General features: G+C 48.3%; 1 protein-coding gene across 2 annotated transcripts in view; it reads left to right on the top strand.

The window, feature by feature from the left end:
* Tram2 (translocation associated membrane protein 2) overlaps window positions 1-18380 on the top strand; it is a 91552-nt gene that overhangs the window by 54534 nt on the left and 18638 nt on the right. For both annotated transcript variants that reach the window (XM_004649445.2, XM_045156261.1), the window contains exons 3-4: window positions 15850-15959; window positions 16675-16791. In XM_004649445.2, coding sequence (XP_004649502.1) covers window positions 15850-15959; window positions 16675-16791 — 227 coding nt within the window. The remainder of the gene's footprint in view (window positions 1-15849; window positions 15960-16674; window positions 16792-18380) is intronic.

Genomic DNA, 18380 nt, shown 5'->3' with positions numbered 1-18380 from the left:
TGTGGGACTAGTAAGACCCTTTCTTACCTGGTCGTCTTCCCTTAAGTCTGCTTTTCTCTACTCCCTCCCTTCCAGCGTCAAACCTTGACCTCCTAGGGATACCTGACAAAAGCATGCCCACACTTTATTGTCTTTTGGTTTGGAGAGAGATGTCTGAGATCCCTGGGACCCAGGGCCACTCTCCCTTGAGGGTACTAGGGTCCGTCCATCTGCTTCAGGCCATCACATGACGTTCATTCCATGCGCATGTCAGTCTCTGCATCCGAATTTCCTTTCTCCACAGTGGCCTCATCTTAACTAATACGTCAGCGAAGACTGTTTTCAAGTGGGGTCACATTCTCGGGTGCTAGGAGGTAGGACATCAACATACTAACTTTAGGAGAAACAGTCCAGCTCATGCCAGCAGCTGTAACCGTATGATTTGGATTCATCCTGTTGAGCAAATTAAGAACACCGAGCTCCTTGCACAGAGATGGACATGGAAAGGGCTCCCTGGTGTCCTTGAGGTTGACTTAAAGATGGGCAGCGGGAGAGCTGGATCTTGCTAAGTGGCCTGGGCTGGCCTTGAACTCATGGCAGTCCTCCTGAGTGCTATGTGTATATGCTGCCATGCCCAGGGAAAGTCATTCATTGTTTATCTGAAATTTTAATTTAACTGGCAGGCGCTTTATCTTACAGCCCATACATTCTTGGCCAGCTTTGGCAAAGACCAGACGGCCAGTTTTCATTGGGTACTTTTGAGTCTTGTTTCTTTAAAGTGCTACAGGAGAGATGGCTTGGCGGTTAAGGCGCTTGCCTGAAAAGCCTAAGGACCCAGATTCAGTTATCCAAGTCCCATGTAAGCCAGAGGAACAAGGTGGTACACGCATTTGGAGTAGGTTCGTTTGCGGTGGCTGGAGGCCCTGGTGTCCCCATTCTGTCCTCTCTCTCTCTCATATAAAAATTAAATTTAATTTAAAAATAAATAAAATGCTATGAAATAGCTGGCATCAAGGCCAAAAATATTTAAGACTATGATAGTAGTTTGGTTCTTTTGGTAGGCAGACTCAAGGCCTGCTGGCCCCCCTTCTGCTGTAGCGGAGGTGAGCCCCAGAGGCCCAGTATCTTGTGTGCGTGGGTATCGGTCCTGTGCCTCTGATATGCCAGATTGTCTTGGGCACCTGAGGTCTGTCTTGTGCAAAATGGAAACCCGTGACGACTGTCTCAACTTCGAGTCCTCTAAGTACTTACAACACACATTTTCTTTATTATTTTGCTTATGTGTATGTAATGTGGCATGTGTGTTTTGTATGCACGTGCCTGTACCCTGGGGGCTCCCCATGTGCTCACCTGTGGGGCAGGATTCATTCTTCTGCCTGTGCTCCTTTGGGCCAGACTCTCTTGCGGACGCCGGAGCTTGCAGCCTTTGGCCAGTCTGGGTGTTCCCCGTCTCTGTCCTTCGCGGGACTGGGATGACAGGCGCATACAGCTGCACACAGTTGTTTACGTGGGCTCTGGAGATTCAAACGTGGCCAGTTTCGGGTCCCTTTGGGTCCTCACACTTAGGCAGGAAGCGCATATAACTACTGAGCAATCTCTCCTGTTCTTTCTTTTCTATTTTAGGCAAGGTCTCACTCTAGTCCAGGCCGATCTAGAGCTTACTCTGTAGTCCAGGATGGCCTTGGAACTCGTAACGTCCTCCTACCTTAGCCTCCTAGGTGCTAGGATTAAAGGTGTGTGCCACCCGCCTGGCAACCACACATTTTCTGTATACCAACACCACCAGCAAGACCGGGAGCTCACTGAAATTGCAGACTCTCCCGGGCCTTCTGCATTGGATTCTACCTGAAGCAGGATCCTCAGGTGCCCATCCAAAGTTGAGAAGATTTTATGCTCAATAAGGTTTGAGAAGCCAGTGTAGTTTTTCCCTTTGCTTTCAAAAGATACCCATCAAATCCAGTTACCCATTTGTATCTTCCTGTCCTTTCCCAATTTTGGTTTTCCTATGCCTGTTTCATGTGGGAAGGAATGGGAGAGGCAGGGAATATTCCCTGTGGATTTCATCAAATCCAGGGTGGAAAGGTGGCTTTACCTTACCTTGCCAAATCTACCTGCCACTGTACGCCTAGACCCAAAGGTCTTACGTAGAAGGATCTCTCCCAGGCAAGGGCTGCTTCTGCAGTGGTCAGAGGCGACAGGGCTCCATCGCCTGCCCTGATAATTTCTGTCAGCTTGATCATTTCCATCTGCCATGCTGGGCTTATCTGCAGGTAAAGGTAGAAGGCTTGGACCCTCCTATGCCATAGTTTGGCTATTGTCCTCCTAACCCCTTCTGGGGTAAGACCACCTCCCCACACACACACGTAAAACCAGCCTCAGGCAGATGGTTTTAAAGCCTCACTCAGCCCAAGGCCTCTGTCTAAAGAGTTCAGAGCGGTTCTTGTTCCTCTGCTGCCTGGCTGGTATTAGAGCCGTCACCCGCTTATGCCATACCCTTGAAAGGCTGGCATTATTACGTTCCTCACTGATGTGTGTAAGATGAGCTCAGGGATGACAAGAAAGGGAAGAGACAGGTGTGCAGCCGTGGCTGTGGGGATGGAAGCGAAGCCTGATTTCCACGTCCAACTACTAGTCCTGGACCTGTGGCCCTTACTACAGGGTGAGATTTTGAGACACCCAGACTATACTGGCCTGGTCTTTTTCTTTTTTTTTTTTCTTTTTCCTTTCTTTCTTTCTTTCTTCTTCTTTTTTTTTTTTTTTTTTTGTGGGTGGAACTATGCTCAGAGAGCTGGTTGACATTTGCTAGGATGTGCCGGTACGAACAGAGGAAGGGCTGGGGTGCTCATTGCCCACACAGTAGCAGAGCCTGGGGAAAGCAACCAAAGGGCCAGGCTTACCACGTGGCGGTGCCAACCAGGGAGGTGCAGAGTGGCCACCAAGAGCTATTTGATGAAGAGAAAAATACAGGGCTGGAGATGTGGCTCAGGAGTTGAAAGCACTTGTTTGCAAAGCCCACTGACTCAGGTTCAATTCCCCAGCGTCCACATAAAGCTTGACCCAAAGTGGCACATGCGTCTGGCATTTATTTGCAGCAGCTGGAGATCTTGGCATGGTCACGTATGTACACACATTCATGCACACATACAAATAAATATTTTTTTCAAAAAAAAGTTAAGAAAGCAGGGCATGGTGACACATGCCTTTAATCCCAGCACTCGGGAGGCAGAGATAGGAGGATCGCCGTGAGTTCAAGGCCACCCTGAGACTACATAGTGAATTCCAGGTCATCCTGGGCTAGAGTGAGACCCTACCTCAAAAAACCTAACACACACACACACACAAAAAGAAAAAAGAATAACCACAGTTGTAAATATGGCCATGCGGAGCCTCAACCCAGGTTTTATAGTTAAGTCTGGACTTGACTCCTCATCCCCACAACAGAATCACAGTTGTAAAGAAGGCTGGACAAGTTGCAAATACTCAGCTTGATGAATTTTCACAAATGGAACATATCCTTGCGATCTAGAACTGTCTCCTTCCCGCCTGGGCTTGATTTGATTGAATTCCCTACAGCATTTCTCCTATGCAGCGTGTTGCTTCTATGGGCTTAAAGGAGCAGAACCTCAAAGCTGCTGGGGCTAATGGTTAACCCGCTTGAAGTCTGAGATGGCTGGGAACATCTTACTTCCCTGACCCTGCAAATGACTTTTGACCTGAACCCTACCTTACCTTTTTTATTTATTTATTTATTTTTAAGTCTTTACCTCTCCATTTCTCTGTTTTTTCAAGGTAAGGTCTTGCTGTAGCCCAGGCTGACCTGCAATTCACTCTGTAGTCTCAGGTGGCCTTGAATTCATGACAACCCTCCTACGTCTGCCTCCTCAGTGCTGGGATTCAAGGCGTGCACCACCATGCTCTAGCATGCACTCATTAGAGATGTGTCCAGCTTCTGATCAGATCTTTCCTTTATTTGTTTGCAAGGAGAGATGGAAAGAGACAAGAGACCATGCCAGAGCCTCCAGTCACTGCAAATGAACTCTAGATGCATGTGCCAATTTGTGCATCTGGCTTTAAGTGGGTACCAGGGAATTGAACCCCAGTTGTTAGGCTTTGCAGGCATGCCTTAATGGCTGAGCTATCTCTTCAGCTAACTTATTAGGGCAAGATATCCTTGGAGATGCCGAGGCTTTCATCACTATTGACCATAAGGCCTTTTATAATTATTTGTTAGATTTAAAAAAAAAGACCCATTTGGCTTTAGGCTTGTACTTTTAATGTCTAACTATCCTTCATACTCACAGCTTTAAAGTAGCTCCTGAGAAAGTTCAAACTGTGCCTCCCTTTAAGATCTTGGGCTCGATGCTTACCCTAGATACAGTTTCACCTGTTAGCTCTATATACTAGGGTCTCATCAACTCTTTCTCATGGAAATCCAAGTGGCCTTATTTTTTTTTTAATGAGAATGAGAATGTGCGTGCACAAGAGAAAATTGGCAAAATAGGACCTCCAACCACTGCAGTCGAACTACAGCTGTGTGCATCACCTTGTATGTATGGCTTACATGGGACCTAGAGAATTGAATATAGGTCCTTAGGCTTCACAGGCAAGTACATTAGCTGCTAAGCCATCTCTCCATTTTTCTCTCTCTCTTTTAATATATTTATCTTTTAGAGGGAAAGAGAGAGAGAAAGAGAGAAGGGCCATGCCAGGGCCTCTTGCCACTGCAATTGCCACTTTGCCATCTGGCTTTACATGGGTACTGGGGAATCAAACCAGGGTTATCAGGGTTTACAAGTAAGTGCCTTTAACCACTGAACTATCCCTCCAGCTCTCCCCTCCCCCATTTGCCTCTTGACTTTGCTCAGGGTAATTTTTTCATCTGTAATCTGAATTTAAAACATAATATTTTCATGCTGGGTGAGGTGGCACATGCCTTTAATCCCAGCACTCATGAGGCAAAGGTAGGAGGATCTCCATGAGCTCGAGGCCACCCTGAGCTACATGGTGAATTCCAGGTCAGCCTGATCTAGAGTGAGCCCCTACCTCAAAAGAAAAGAAAGAAAAAGAAAAAAAAGTAATATTTTCGAATTTTGAGACAGCATCTCATTCTAGGGAGGGTTGACCTGAAACTTGATCTGTGGCCCAGGCTAGCATTGAACTAACCGCAGTTCTCCTACCTCAGTGTCCCGAGTGCTGGGATTAAAGGCTTGAGCCATCACACCTGGCTTAGATTTTGGATTTATATATAGAAGAAAAGGTGTGAAGTGACGTGAGACAAAGTTGGCTGTCTGCACAGAACTCTACTATCGCCACATGCGTGAGTGCAGTGTGGGGATTGGAGGTAGCGAAGGCAGGGAGAATAGACAGATGGTCTTCAGGCAGCCCCCTTTCCAAGGAAGAACTTCACTGGTAGAGAGGGAGCCTGTGAGGAACGAAGAGAAGATGGGGTAACAGAACAGGTGAGTTGCTGCCCAGGCCTGGAGACAGCCTGAGAGACAGGAGGGCAGGATGCAGACAGGACTGGACCGTGTGAGGGCTGCTTACCAGTAGTAAGGTTAAAGGAAGTCAGAAATCTGTTGGTCCTAGGAAACAAACAGGAAGTCAAGGTTAATGATACTGATCAAAGGCATGGCTAGCTGTTCATAGAGGTCACCAGAATAGCTGAGCCTCTTAGTGATCATTGATTTTTTTTTTTTTCAGGACCTGTTTGTTGACCTGTTTATTTTTGAGACAGGGTCTTGCTACATAATGAAGGCTGGGCTGATGGTCACTATGTAGTCCCAACTGGCCTTGAACTTAGGATCCCCCTGCCTTAGCCTCCCAGGTGCTGCGATTAAAGACCTGCACTCCATGTCTGGTCACAAGGTCTCTTAAACTGTGACCAGATACAAGCAGAGCTATTTGATAGGATGTGATGTGACCATCTGCGGGGGAAGATTATGGTTGAGAAGGTACCTTTTTCTTTTTATGTATATAATTAAAAATTTCCACAATTGTAACCATATCCCATGGTAATTCCCTCCCTCTTCCCACTTTCCCTTTTGAAACTCCACTCTCCATCATATCTCCTCCCCCTCTCAATCAGTCTTTCTTTTATTTTGATGTCATCGTCTTTTCCTCCTCTTATGATGGTCTTGTGTAGGTAGTGTCACAGGCACTGTGAGGTCATGGATATCCATTTTGTGGCTGAAGGAACACGTTGTAATCCTACCCTTCCTTTAGCTCTTACATTCTTTCTACCACCTCTTCCGCAATGGACCCTGAGCCATGGAAGGTGTGATAGAGATATTTCAGTGCTGAGCACTCCTCTGTCACTTCTTCTTAGCACCATGGTGCCTTCTGAGTCATCCCAAGGTCACTGCCATCTGAAAAGAGAAAGTTCTCTAACAAAAAAGTGAGAGTAGCATTAATATAAGGGTATGAACATTAAGAGAAGTGCTCACTGGGCAGTGTGGTGAGCATAGTACATACATTTAGCCAGACAGCAGCAGACATTACACCCCTAGGGCTCATGGCTCCCCCTGTTGTAGGTTTGCAGTATCAAGGATGCATCCCCTCCCTTGGAGCGGGCCGCCAGTGCCCTTTTCAAGAACGAGGTGCATTCTCACACGAGCGCGTATCCACATGTTCCACCAGCGTCTGCAGCAAGAAGACTAAGCATTGGGAAGGTGTCAGGGGTCAGCTAGGCCACAGGTTAACTGGTGGCTTGTGGTCAGAGCTGTCCTGCTGATGTGCTTTTGTTGGCCTGTTTACTGCTGGCCCAGACAGTGTTCTTAAATTTTCTGAGTTAGTCACCAACATTTTCAAACCAGTGGTCTCCCTTTGCTCTTCAGAGCAGGCCCTGGCCCACCGCGGGCTCTTGCTCTTGGCCGCAGTGGATGGGAAGCTCCTCACTGCTTCCTCACGCACTGACCCGGGCTCAGCCATTTTCCATGGTCTCCATCCGTTCTTCTTCCCTGTGTCCCTGACGCTGAGGCAGTCACTCGCCATTTCTCCCCATCTGAACTGTTACGTTTCCCTTAGTAATGTTAAAAAAGAAGTCTTTCTTGAAGTTGTTTCTCTCTCAGAGAAGCAGTACAGAAGTAAAAGGAATGGAAGAGCCAGATGGTAACGAGTGTTGCTCTTTGTACAGTAGGCTTCCATGTCCGAAGTGTGGTGTGCCTGAAGACGTCTGGACCAGCTTGTTCCTTATCCCTGTAGGCATTGCTGTGACTCATGATCTCTCTGATCCAGCAGTCCAGAGGTAGACTGAATTTACCCTTCTAGAAACTTCTAGTAGGTCACTAACGTGCTTCATGAAAATCCACCATGCAGGACACGGATGATCTGCCAGGACCAGGAGTCTAGCTTGGGGATGCAAGCAGACTTGTTTGATTTGCTGTGTGTGTTGGAGAGGTGTGTGGACATGGGCAGGCAGAGGCCAGAAGTTAACACTGGGTGTCTTCTTCAGTTGTTTGCCACGCTATTCTCTTTTAAATTTTGTTATTGAAAACTTCCATAACATGGACAATGTACCATGATCATAATCTCCCCCGACCACCACTCTTTTCTGCCTCCCAATCTTCCCTCTACTGAATCCCTTCTTTCCAGCTAGTCCTTTTCTACTGTGATGGCATCGTTTTCTTTTTTGGCCTTGTATTATGTAGTTACAGGCTGGCCTCAAACTGACAGTGATCCTCCTACTTCTGCCTCCCAAGTGCTGGTATTAAAGGCGTGTGCCACCTAATATTTTTAAGACAGGATCTTCTTTTTTAAATTTTTAAAATTTTTTTTTATTTGAGAGCAACAGACACAGAGAGAAAGACAGATAGAGGGAGAGAGAGAGAATGGGCGCGTCAGGGCTTCTAGCCTCTGCAAACGAACTCCAGACGCGTGCGCCCCCTTGCGCATCTGGCTAACGTGGGACCTGGGGAACCGAGTCTCGAACCGGGGTCCTTAGGCTTCACAGGCAAGTGCTTAACCACTAAGCCATCTCTCCAGCCATCTTTTTTTTAATTTTAATTATTTTGTTTTATTTTAGAGAGAGCATGAGACAAGATAGAGAGAATTGGCGTGCCAGGGCCTCAGCCACTGCAATTGAACTTTGGACATTTGCACCACCTAGAGGGCATGTGTGACCTTGCACTTGCCTCAACTTCATGCATCTGGTGTACGTGGGATCTGGAGAGTTGGACATGGGTCCTTAGGCTTCTCAGGCAAGCGCCTTAACCACTAAGCCATCTCTGTAGCCCACGACAGGAGCTCTCACTAAACCTGGAGCTCACTGATTTGGCTACACTAGCTGGCCGGTAAGCCCCACCTCTCCAGTGCTGGCATTACAGGAGGGCAGTGCTGAGACTGGCTCTTTGTACGCGAGTGGTAGGAATCCGAACTCAGATTTGTATGCTGACAGAGCCATCTCCCTAGCCCCATGAGAGCAGTTTTATGAAAATCAGTAAACAATAGAAAATGTTAAATTAAAACCAGCAGTTATCGCCTTGTTTAAGCAAAAGTCCTGTCCCTACGGCTCTTTAGAAAGGCATTGTCAAACCAGTTTGCTTTTCAACTCTAATCAAAATTAGGAACATGGCAGATAAGGAAGAAAGCGTCAGAGGCAAGATGCGTCCGTTGATGCGGTAGTGGTGTGGCGTTACGGGGGTGACCAACTGCTTTCTAGTTGGACTTGAGCATTGCTCGAGAGCAAGTAATTCATTCTTGGTTCCGTAAACTCGTGGGAAGCGATTACTGTTGTTTTATTAAAAGACATGTTAAGCCCATCCAATTGCCTTCAACATATCCATGTCCATGCTTGTGGTTGAGTGTTGCTTGCAGCTTTTGTTGGAGAAACATCTTTGTTAATTTTTATTTATTTGACAGAAGAACAGGCATGTCAGGGCCATCCAGCCACTACAAACAAACTCCAGACACATGCACCACCTTGTGTCTTATATGTCTTAAGTGGGTCCTGGGGAATCAAACCTGTGTCCTTTGGCTTTGCAGACAAGGTCTTAACCTCTGAGCCATCCCTCCTGCCCTAGAGAAACTTCTTTTTGCAGAGGGCAGCAGTTACTACAGAGACTCACATGAGTGCTTAATTGCAAAGTAGACATTCCCTCCAAGGCTTAGGGGGCAGAAAGAATGGTAAGAGCTGGAGGCTGGGGAGGAGTGCTGTGGAATGGCTTTGGCACTCATGAGCTCACAGCAACTCTGAGTTGACTGCGTAAGCAGTCTGTCACGAGGCTCCACCGCTCCTGAAGGATATTGGCAGTTTATGGTTTTAAGGGAGGGGAGACATTTTCTTGAGCAAAACAAGTCACTGATAAGTTGTCCATGCTCCAGCACGTGACGCTTTACCCGTGCTCATCCGAGCAACCCTAACTAAACTCAGTGAGCCATAATAAATAAAGAAACAAAACAAACTAGGCCAAGTAGAAAAAGGGAAAACTAGGTGGGAAGCAGAGGTTTAGTTGGAGGGGGGAGAGGAAAATGATGGGGAATGAATATGATCAAAACATATGCATTATGAAATTGTCAAAAATAAACTAATAAAAATGAGATAGCAGGTGGGGAGAATCAGTGAAGATGATTTGTGTAAATCAGAGAGTAGCCTTTGAGAATCTGGTTGTCACGCTCATTATTGCAATGGAAGGATGAGGTCAGAGGAGCAGCCTGTTGTCAGAGATGAAATGAAGCCCAGGGTGGGGGCAGGTTGTGTTGACCTCAGGCTGGCATTTTGGAGGCTGGGCTGGCGGTGGCACTGGAAATAGACCTGAGAAATGGGCGTGTCTCTTGAATCTGAACCGTTTCTGTATCCGATGCCTTTGCCCATCTCGTGACTGGTTCCTAGGATCACATCACATAATACTCTACCTCCCTGTGTCCTCTCCTCCTGGAAGACGTGCAGGCATTGCCTAACTGCCATCTTGCTCCTCAGCCTTGGGTTTGTTTGTCTGTCTTTCTTTCTTTCTTTCTTTCTTTCTTTCTTTCTTTCTTTCTTTCTTTCTTTCTTTCTTTTTTTTACTACTATTGTTTGGTTTTTGTGTTTTTATTTTTGTTTGTTTGAGGTAGGGTCTCACTCCAGTCCAGGCAGACCTGGAATTCATTATGTAGTTTCAGGGTGGCCTCCAACTCACAGTGATCCTCCTACCTCTGCCCCCCAAGTGCTGAGTATATGCCACCGTGCCCAGCTCCTTGTTGCTTTTTGACCCCAAGTTGGTCTTCATAAACCCTCCATACTGTCATCACTTTGAGAGCCGTCCACAGAGCTCTGTAAAGGGCTTTGTGTCACAAGCCACTGGACCCCCATGGGAGCCCATTTCAGAGTACTTTCCATACCTGTCCACTGTCATGCATTATGTCTTAAGTTGTGGCAAAATACCTGACGAAACTTACCGTCTTAATCATTTTAAGTGGATAGTTCATTAATGTTAAATACATTCACATCTTTTTGTGCTGCCAATCTCCGCACAAACCTCTTGAAAAATGTGAAGCTCTAGCCATTAAGCAGCTACTCCTCATTGCTTCCTCCTGCCCTGGGTAACCACCATTCTGTTTACTCCCCTTATGAATCTGACCACTCTAGGGAACTCATATCTGTAGAACCCTAACATCTTATCATTTTGTGACACTTCTTTCACTTAGTATAATGCCAAGGTTTGTCCCATGTTGGGGCATGTCTCCCTGTCTCCCCCTTCACAGTGCGAGGATTGTGGGTACGCACCGTTGCCTCCGTCTTGTATGTGGGAGCTGAGGGTCGGAATTCAGGTCTCCGTGCTTGCATGACCAGCACCTCAATGACTGACCTGTCTCTGGTCCCTGACACCATGTTTTCAATTCTTTTGAAGTTATACCCCGTAGTAGAATTCACAAACCCTCTAGTGAATCTTACTTTTCATTTTGTGAGCAAGCTTTTCTGTTGTGGCTGCACCACGTTATATTCCCACCAAGAAAGCGCACAGTTCCAGTTTCTCCACATCCTCACCAACCGTATGCATCAGTCACCCTATTATTGCTGCAACACCCCCCCCCCCGTCAGAAGCAGTTTACGGGAGGAGGAATGGCTTTATTTTGGCTCGTGGTTTCAACAGGGTGTCCATCATGGCAAAGAATGTGTGGCAGGATCAGACAGCCAGTGTCACACCAGCACGTCAGTAGGGAAGAAGTGCCTTTGGGCTGGGAATCAGGGAATCAGATCTGTTCCTGGTGAGACCTCCTCTAGCCAGGCAACTGGATGCAGACCTTTTGAGCCGGGCGTGGTGGCGCATGCCTTTAATCCCAGCACTCGGAAGGCAGAGGTAGGAGGATCGCCGTGAGTCCAAGGCCACCCTGGGAATACAGAGTGAGTTCCAGGTTAGCCTGGACCAGAGTGAGATGGTACCTTGGGGGAAAAAAAAAAAAAAAAACAGCTGAGTCTTTTAGGGGATTACATGCGAACCACCACATTCTGCATTCAACTTTATTTTTTAAACTACAGCTGTGGTGGGGTTTGATGTGCATGTCCCTAGTGATCAGCAGTATTAGGGACCCTTTCATGTCCTTATTGGCCATCTGAGGGCCTTTGGGAAAATACTGTCTATTCAAATGTTTGCCCGTAGTGTAATTGAGTTATTATGTTGAGTGGGTGGCACTTTGGTCCCTGTTTTGCTAAGTGCATGCAAATTGGGTGCTACGCTCTCAGAGGACAGCAGTGGTGCCCACTGCCCACCGACACATCCCTGGTACCCACCCTGAACCCCTGCCTGTGGTTTGTGGCTGATGAACGCCGTGTGTGCAGGCCTCAGTAGCAAAGCCGTGCCGGAATGTTGCCCCACGCGCATCGTTTTGCTCTTTATTTTCTCTGGCTAGGACCCTCAGAAGGCTTTGGAATGGATAATGTGAAGTCTCAAGTGTTACTTCTTCCACTCATTCATTCATTCAGGGTTTCTTTTTTTGAGTCAAGATTTCACTATGTAGCCTAGTCTGGCTTGGGACTCTTTATGTTATGATCCTCCTGCCTCTGCTGCCCAGGTACTGGGATGATAAGCATGAGTCGCCACACACGTGTTAGCTCACCGATTTTAGACTGTGCTCATTTAGTTGGGTGTAAATCCCAGTTTGCCTAATAGCAATGGTCTTGATGATGGAACTGCATGTTTATTTTGTTTTTGTTTCTCTTTTATTTTTATTTATTTATTTATTTATTTATTTATTTATTTATTTATTTATTTATTTATTTGACAGAGAAAGAGGGAGAGAGAATGTGTGCGCCAGGGCCTCCAGCCTCTGCAAACGAACTCCAGACGCGTGCGCCCCCTTGTGCATCTGGCTAACGTGGGTCCTGGGGAATCGAACCTGGGTCCTTTAGCTTTGCAGGCAAATGCCTTAACCGCTAAGGTATCCTTCCAGCCCCAGTTTTTGGTTTTTGTTTTTTATGTTTAGTGTTTTGTTTTGTTTTTAAATAGTTGCAAAATGTGCTGCCTTCTACCTGTGTCCTTTGCCCCTCTCCCGTGAAGAAGCAGGGAGACTGGGCCCTGCAGGTGGTGTGGAACGGAGATGACACCTCGCGTGCCTGTCTTCTCCTCTTCTGCTGCCTCCTCTGTGCCGGACCCCCTAAGGTGGCCAGCGCTACCTCTCCTCCATCCTGGGCAGTCCTCTTCCTCCCGTCTCGTCTCTCCTGCTTGAGTGCAGATCTCATGGCCCTGGCTCACGGGCCCTTATCCCAGGCCTGCTTGGCTTACTGCTGCAGAGTCCCACCTTTGCGTGTTTAGGTGGACATCTCTATGCTGCCCTCAGTGGCACACAGTGGCAGCCTCGTCCTCGCCCATCTCCAGCTCCTTTCCCAAGTACTCCACAGATGCCACCGCCTGGGCCTTGGGTGCCCACACCACCTGCTCGTTGCTGATTTGCCATAGCAGCCCAGACTAGACTTGGCTGGCCAGTGGCCCCAGCTGGTTCCAGCTGCAGCCCAGCCTTGCCTGTTGTTTGTCTCTTGACCACATGGCCTGTCTGCAGTGTGACTATAGCGTTTGTCAGTCCCCTGCTGGACTTAGACCCCGGGGCATTGCCTTTTATCTTGCTATTTCAACATCAGCCCAGTGCCTGTCAAGAGTAGGTGTTTGTAGAGAGGAGGAGGAGGAAGATGGAAAAGGAAAGCCTCTGGTGTCAAAGTTCATGTCCTGCCCCTGACACGGCCACTGTCACATCCTCCCAACCGAGGTGCTTGAGGTTGGTGGTGAATCCCCGAGCAGCCCGCTTCTGTTTTGCTTCTTTCTCTGGCTGCCCTGAAACAAACTGACCCCAGCCTACCTTCTGGTAAATGCATCTCAGCAGAGAGATGACTCATGCATGTGTGACTCAGGGGAAAGCAGGACACTGGAGAGGCAGCCAGGGTGTCACTGGGGGAGGGCACTTACAGAGCTCAGAGACCCAGGGAGATGTTGCCAAGCTTCTGCAACCCTACAGCCTGTCTGCTGGAGCCCAGACATCAACCCCTCTGCCAGTTAGGTGTGGCAGCTCTGGAATCAGGTGACCGAGCACACAAGAGTCTGAGACAGTAGGATTGCCAGGAGTTCAAGTCCTACATACCAAGACTTTACCTCAAAAAAATTGTCAAATAGTTTATTTATTTATTTAAGAGAGAGAGAACAGGCATGCCAGGGTCTATAGCCACTGCAGACAAACACTAGACATATGCACTACCTTGTGCATCTGGCTTACATGGGTTCTGGGGAATTGAACCTGGGTCCTTAGGCTTTGCAGGCAAGTGCCTTCACTGATAAACCATCTCTCCATCCCCCCCCCCTTTTGTTTAAGCAAGAGCAAGAAAGAGAATTGGCATACCAGGGCCCCAGCCCCTGCAATCAAACTCTAGACGTTTGTGCCACCTAGTGGGCATGTGTAACTTTGCACTTGCCTCACCTTTGAGCATCTGGCTTACGTGGGATCTGGAGAGTCAAACATGGGTTCTTAGGCTTCGTAGGCAAGCATCTTAACTGCTAAGCCATCTCTCCAGCCTTCAGATTTTAAAGAATGTGTAGCACAGAGAAAGGCTTCAGTGGTGGAGTTTTGCAAGCCTTCTGTAGGCGAGATTCTGCCTAACAATACTATTGTATAATAACCCACCATGTGTTAGATGCCTACTATAAGTCAGGCATCTAGTTGGATAATTACCATTATAATTATCCGACGTAGAAATGAAACTCCTTGAATCCTTACGGTAGCTCAACGATGTAAGCAACAGCAGAGGCACATAGAACACTTACTGTGGGCCCAAAGCTAGACCAACCACTTTTCCTTTTCTCATCGCTCTGGCAAAAGGGCTGACGTAAACAACACTAAGGAAGCCGGGCGTGTTGGCACACGCCTTTAATCCCAGCACTCGGGAGGCAGAGGTAGGAGGATCGCTGTGAGTTCAAAGCCATCCTGAGACTGTATAGCGCCTTCCAGGTCAGCCTGAGCTAGAGCAAAACCCTGCCTCAAAAAAAAAAAACAAAAAACTAAGCTAAACTAAAGAAACAAAAAAAAAAAAAAAGAGAGAGAGAGAAAGAAAGACTTAAGGAAGGGAAGGAAGGGTTCATGTAGCTCAGTTTGAGGGTACTGTCCACCGTGGGGGGGAGGCCGAGGCAGCAGGAGGTGGCTGGCCACGTTGCATCTGTCGTGAGGAAGCCGAGGTTGGTGAGCGCTGGTGCTCAGCTCCCCTCTCCTTTGATTCAGTCTGGAACCCCAGCCCATGGCACGGTGGCCAACTGTTTTGGAAACCACCTTCCGCGTAGGCCCATCCAGAAGTGCACCAAGTTGATTGACCTTCACAGTGGTTAATAGTCATCCATCTCCTTCCTGCAGGAACCCTGTGATGAAGGCGTTGTGGCCCTCATTTTAAAGGCACAGAAGGGATGGGAGGATGGCTTAGCCGTTAAGGTATTTGCCTGCAAAGCCAAAGGACCCAGGTTCGATTCCCCAGGACCCACGTTAGCCAGCTGCACAAGGGGGCGCACGCATCTGGAGTTCATTTGCAGTGGTTGGAGGCCCTGGCACGCCCATTCTCTCTCCCTCCCTCTTTCTCTGCCAAATAAATAGATAAAATATTATAAAGGCACAGAAATCACACTCACAGACCGAGGCGCCCCACGCACACATTCAGGAAGTAAAGGGCAGAGCTGGGATACAAATGCAGCTTCCGGGTCTTCCCCCTTAAAACTCTCCTTGTGCTTCCTTGATAAGGCCTGACGAGACTCCCGTTTTACAGGGCAGGCAGCTGAGGTCACTCACTTATCCATACACATACAACCAGGGTGTAATGGTCTTGAACCCCTCATTCCTAAGCCCTGGGCTCTCCTGCCCAAATTCCAGAGCCTTGCAGTGAGCACAGCCATGCCCAGTCAGATGATGCATTTGATTCCCCATGGCCATCCCCACTAGCACTTCCCGAGGCCAAGTCCCAGAGGTTAGGCAGGATGCCGGGCCAGAAACTTTCTTCTGAGTCTGGTCTGTCGATGAGTAATGTGGTGGCTTGAACCAGACGTCTCCCATAAATGCATGTGTTTCAAATTCTTGCTCCCAGCTGATGGCAACTTGCTGGAGAAGGAGGGTCGCTGCGGGTGGGCCTTGAGGTTTACTAGCCCAGTGTTTGTTGGGCTTACTCTCCTGCTGCTGTTGTCCACGCGCTGTGGCAGAGGTGATGCCCAGGCTCTGCTTATGCCAGGCTTTCCCCTGCCATCATGGAGCTTCCCCTCGAGACAGTCACAAAATAAACCCTTTCCTCCCATCAGCTGCCTTTGGTTGGAGGCTTTGTCCCAGCAGCAAGAAGGTGACTGACCAGTGGCGTTGGACAGCACCTTATGTTTCCCGTCTCTTTCCACGTTGTTCCCACTTCTTCACCTTTGAGGGTGCTAATGGGACCCTTTTACCCCGCAGATGGCGAGACGGTCCACTACCACTACGGCCCGAAGGACCTGGGCACCATCTTGTTCTACGTTTTCATCACCGTCATCTTGCACGCCGTGGTTCAGGAGTACATACTGGACGTAAGTGATGTGGCTGGTGTGTGAGATAGGAAGCTGGTGGGGGCGGCTACATTTAAGGTGGGTAACCACAGCTCCGTTTCCTTCTGCCCCCTAATTTGTATCTCTGGTTCATCCCAGAGGCTGGGCTTCTGCACCGTACTTTCTCCCCTTTCAGCCTTTTATGTGTGTGTGTGTGTGTGTGTGTGTGTGTGTGTGTGTGTGTGTGTATTCTATTTATTTATTTGAAAGAGGTAGAGGGGCAGGGAGAGAATGGGCATTCCAAGGCCTCTAGCCACTGCCAAAATGTGCCACCTTGTGCATCTGGCTTATGTGGATACAGGGGAATTGAACCTGGGTCCTTAGACTTTGCAGGCAAGCGCCTTAACCACTAAGCCATCTCTCCATCCCCCTTTTCAGCCTTTAGTCAGCACATGGAGCAGCAGAATTACACGGGAGAAAGCTGTACCCTTACGGGTCTGTCATACGCAGCGTGACTGGAGAATGTTTTCTTTCTGTATAGGCTAAGGACATTAATCTTGCTGCTTTCTCAAAATGCTCGTCCGAAATTAAGAGCAGTGCTCACAGTCAGCTTACGTATGTTAAATATCGTGCGCTGTAGCAGACTGCAAACTTCTAACAACGCTCAGGCCCCTCATGGAGAGGAAACAGGGGTTCGAAATACGCCCAATCTGAATGTAGTCACATATTAATATGTGTGGTTTTCTTTCTTCTTCAGAAAATCAGCAAACGGCTTCATCTCTCCAAGGTCAAACACAGCAAGTTCAATGAGTCTGGACAGCTGGTCATCTTTCATCTCAGCTCAGTGGTGTGGTGCTTGTACGTGGTGGTGACGGTGAGTGGTCCTCCCGGCTGCTGAAGGGGGGAGTGGAGCCGCCAGGCCGCCCCTCCATCGCTGAGGACATCGCCTTGAAGGGCCTGGGGGAGGCAGGGTAAGGGCAAGTGTCTTAGAACTGAAATTCTTCGGTGTTCTCCTGGAATTGTGGTGAGGGGCTAGACGAAACGGTGGAAACACAGCTTAGTAGCTGGAGAGAGTCCCCTTGTCCAGAAGTAAGCCCTTGGTTGTAATTACTACCTGATGCGAACAGTGATGATACCCAGCGGCACCATCTGTCTGCACAGCACTGCGTTGTTTTCCTGGCCCTGTGTAAATACCATCTCATGATGCTAGGGATTGACTCAGAGCCTTGCACATGCCAGGCAAATGCTCTACCTCTGAGCTGTACCCCCAGCCCCTGCTAGAAGCATTTTATACTCTGTACCCTTGATGTTGACTTAAGAGTCCCAAGCTCGGTTTTTTTCGTTCGTTTGTTTGTTCTTTTTTGTTTTCTTCCCCCCGTTCTCCCACACACACTTTGTTTTTGGAGGTAGGATCTTGCTCTATCTAGTCCAGGTTGACCTGGAATTCACTGTGTAGTCTCAGGGTGGCCTTGAACTCATGGTGCTCCTCCTACCTCTGCCTCTCAGGTGCTGGGGTTAAAGGCGTGCGCCACCGCGCCCGTCTTTCCAAGCTCAGTTTTTTTGCAGTGTGCTCATAGTACCATATTTCCAAATGTCACAGGTGGCTTGGACTTGGAGGTCTGGCTCCAAGACTGTGTTAGACAGCTTTGTATGACTGTGACAAAATAACCCGCCAAATAGCCTGAAGGGGGAAAGATGTATTTTGACTCGGCTTCAAAGGTGTTACTCCATGGTCAGCTGGCTCCATTGCTTTGAGCTGGAATCGAGTCATTGGGGAGTGTGTGGTAGAGTAGGTGGCTTATGTCCTGGTGGGCAGGAACCAGGGAAAGGGGGGCAGAGACCAGGGGCAGTGTGTGGACAAGCTTCCAGTGACCTCCTTCCTACAACCACGCCCCGCCTCCTTGTTTCTTCCACTTCCCAGTAGCGTCATCAGATTATGAATCAAAAGTGATGGTTCAGGCACTTCTCCAAAGCCCCACCCCCCAACATTACGCTGGAGCCCATGCCCTCAACGCATAAGTTTTAGGTGACATTTCATGTATTAACTATAGTAAAGTCCAGCACACTTTGTATTATACAGTGTTGACCCGTCATATGTGAGGCCAGGGTCACCCTTCTGCTCGTGAAGTCCTTTGATAGAGCAGAATTCCTTCATACAAAGAAGGTGGATCTGGAGAGATGGCTCAGCCGTTAAAGGCACTTGCTTGCAGAGCCTGCCAGCCTGGGTTCCATTCCCTAGTACCCACTTAGAACCAGGTTCACAAAGTGGCACATGTGTCTGGAGTTCGTTTGCAGTGACAAGAGGTCCTGGTGTACCCACGTTCTCTCCCCCATCCCCTCGGCAAATAATTAAATTTAAAAAATGTTTTTGCTGGGCATGGGGGCGCACGCCTTTAATCCCAGCACTCGGGAGGCAGAGGTAGGAAGATTGCCATGAGTTTGGGGCCACCCTGAGACTACATA

This window comes from Jaculus jaculus, chromosome 8 (genome assembly GCF_020740685.1).
Source record: "Jaculus jaculus isolate mJacJac1 chromosome 8, mJacJac1.mat.Y.cur, whole genome shotgun sequence".
Lineage (NCBI taxonomy): Eukaryota > Metazoa > Chordata > Mammalia > Rodentia > Dipodidae > Jaculus > Jaculus jaculus.
Note: the sequence above shows the minus strand (reverse complement) of the source record. Positions and strands in the feature narration are given on the sequence as shown.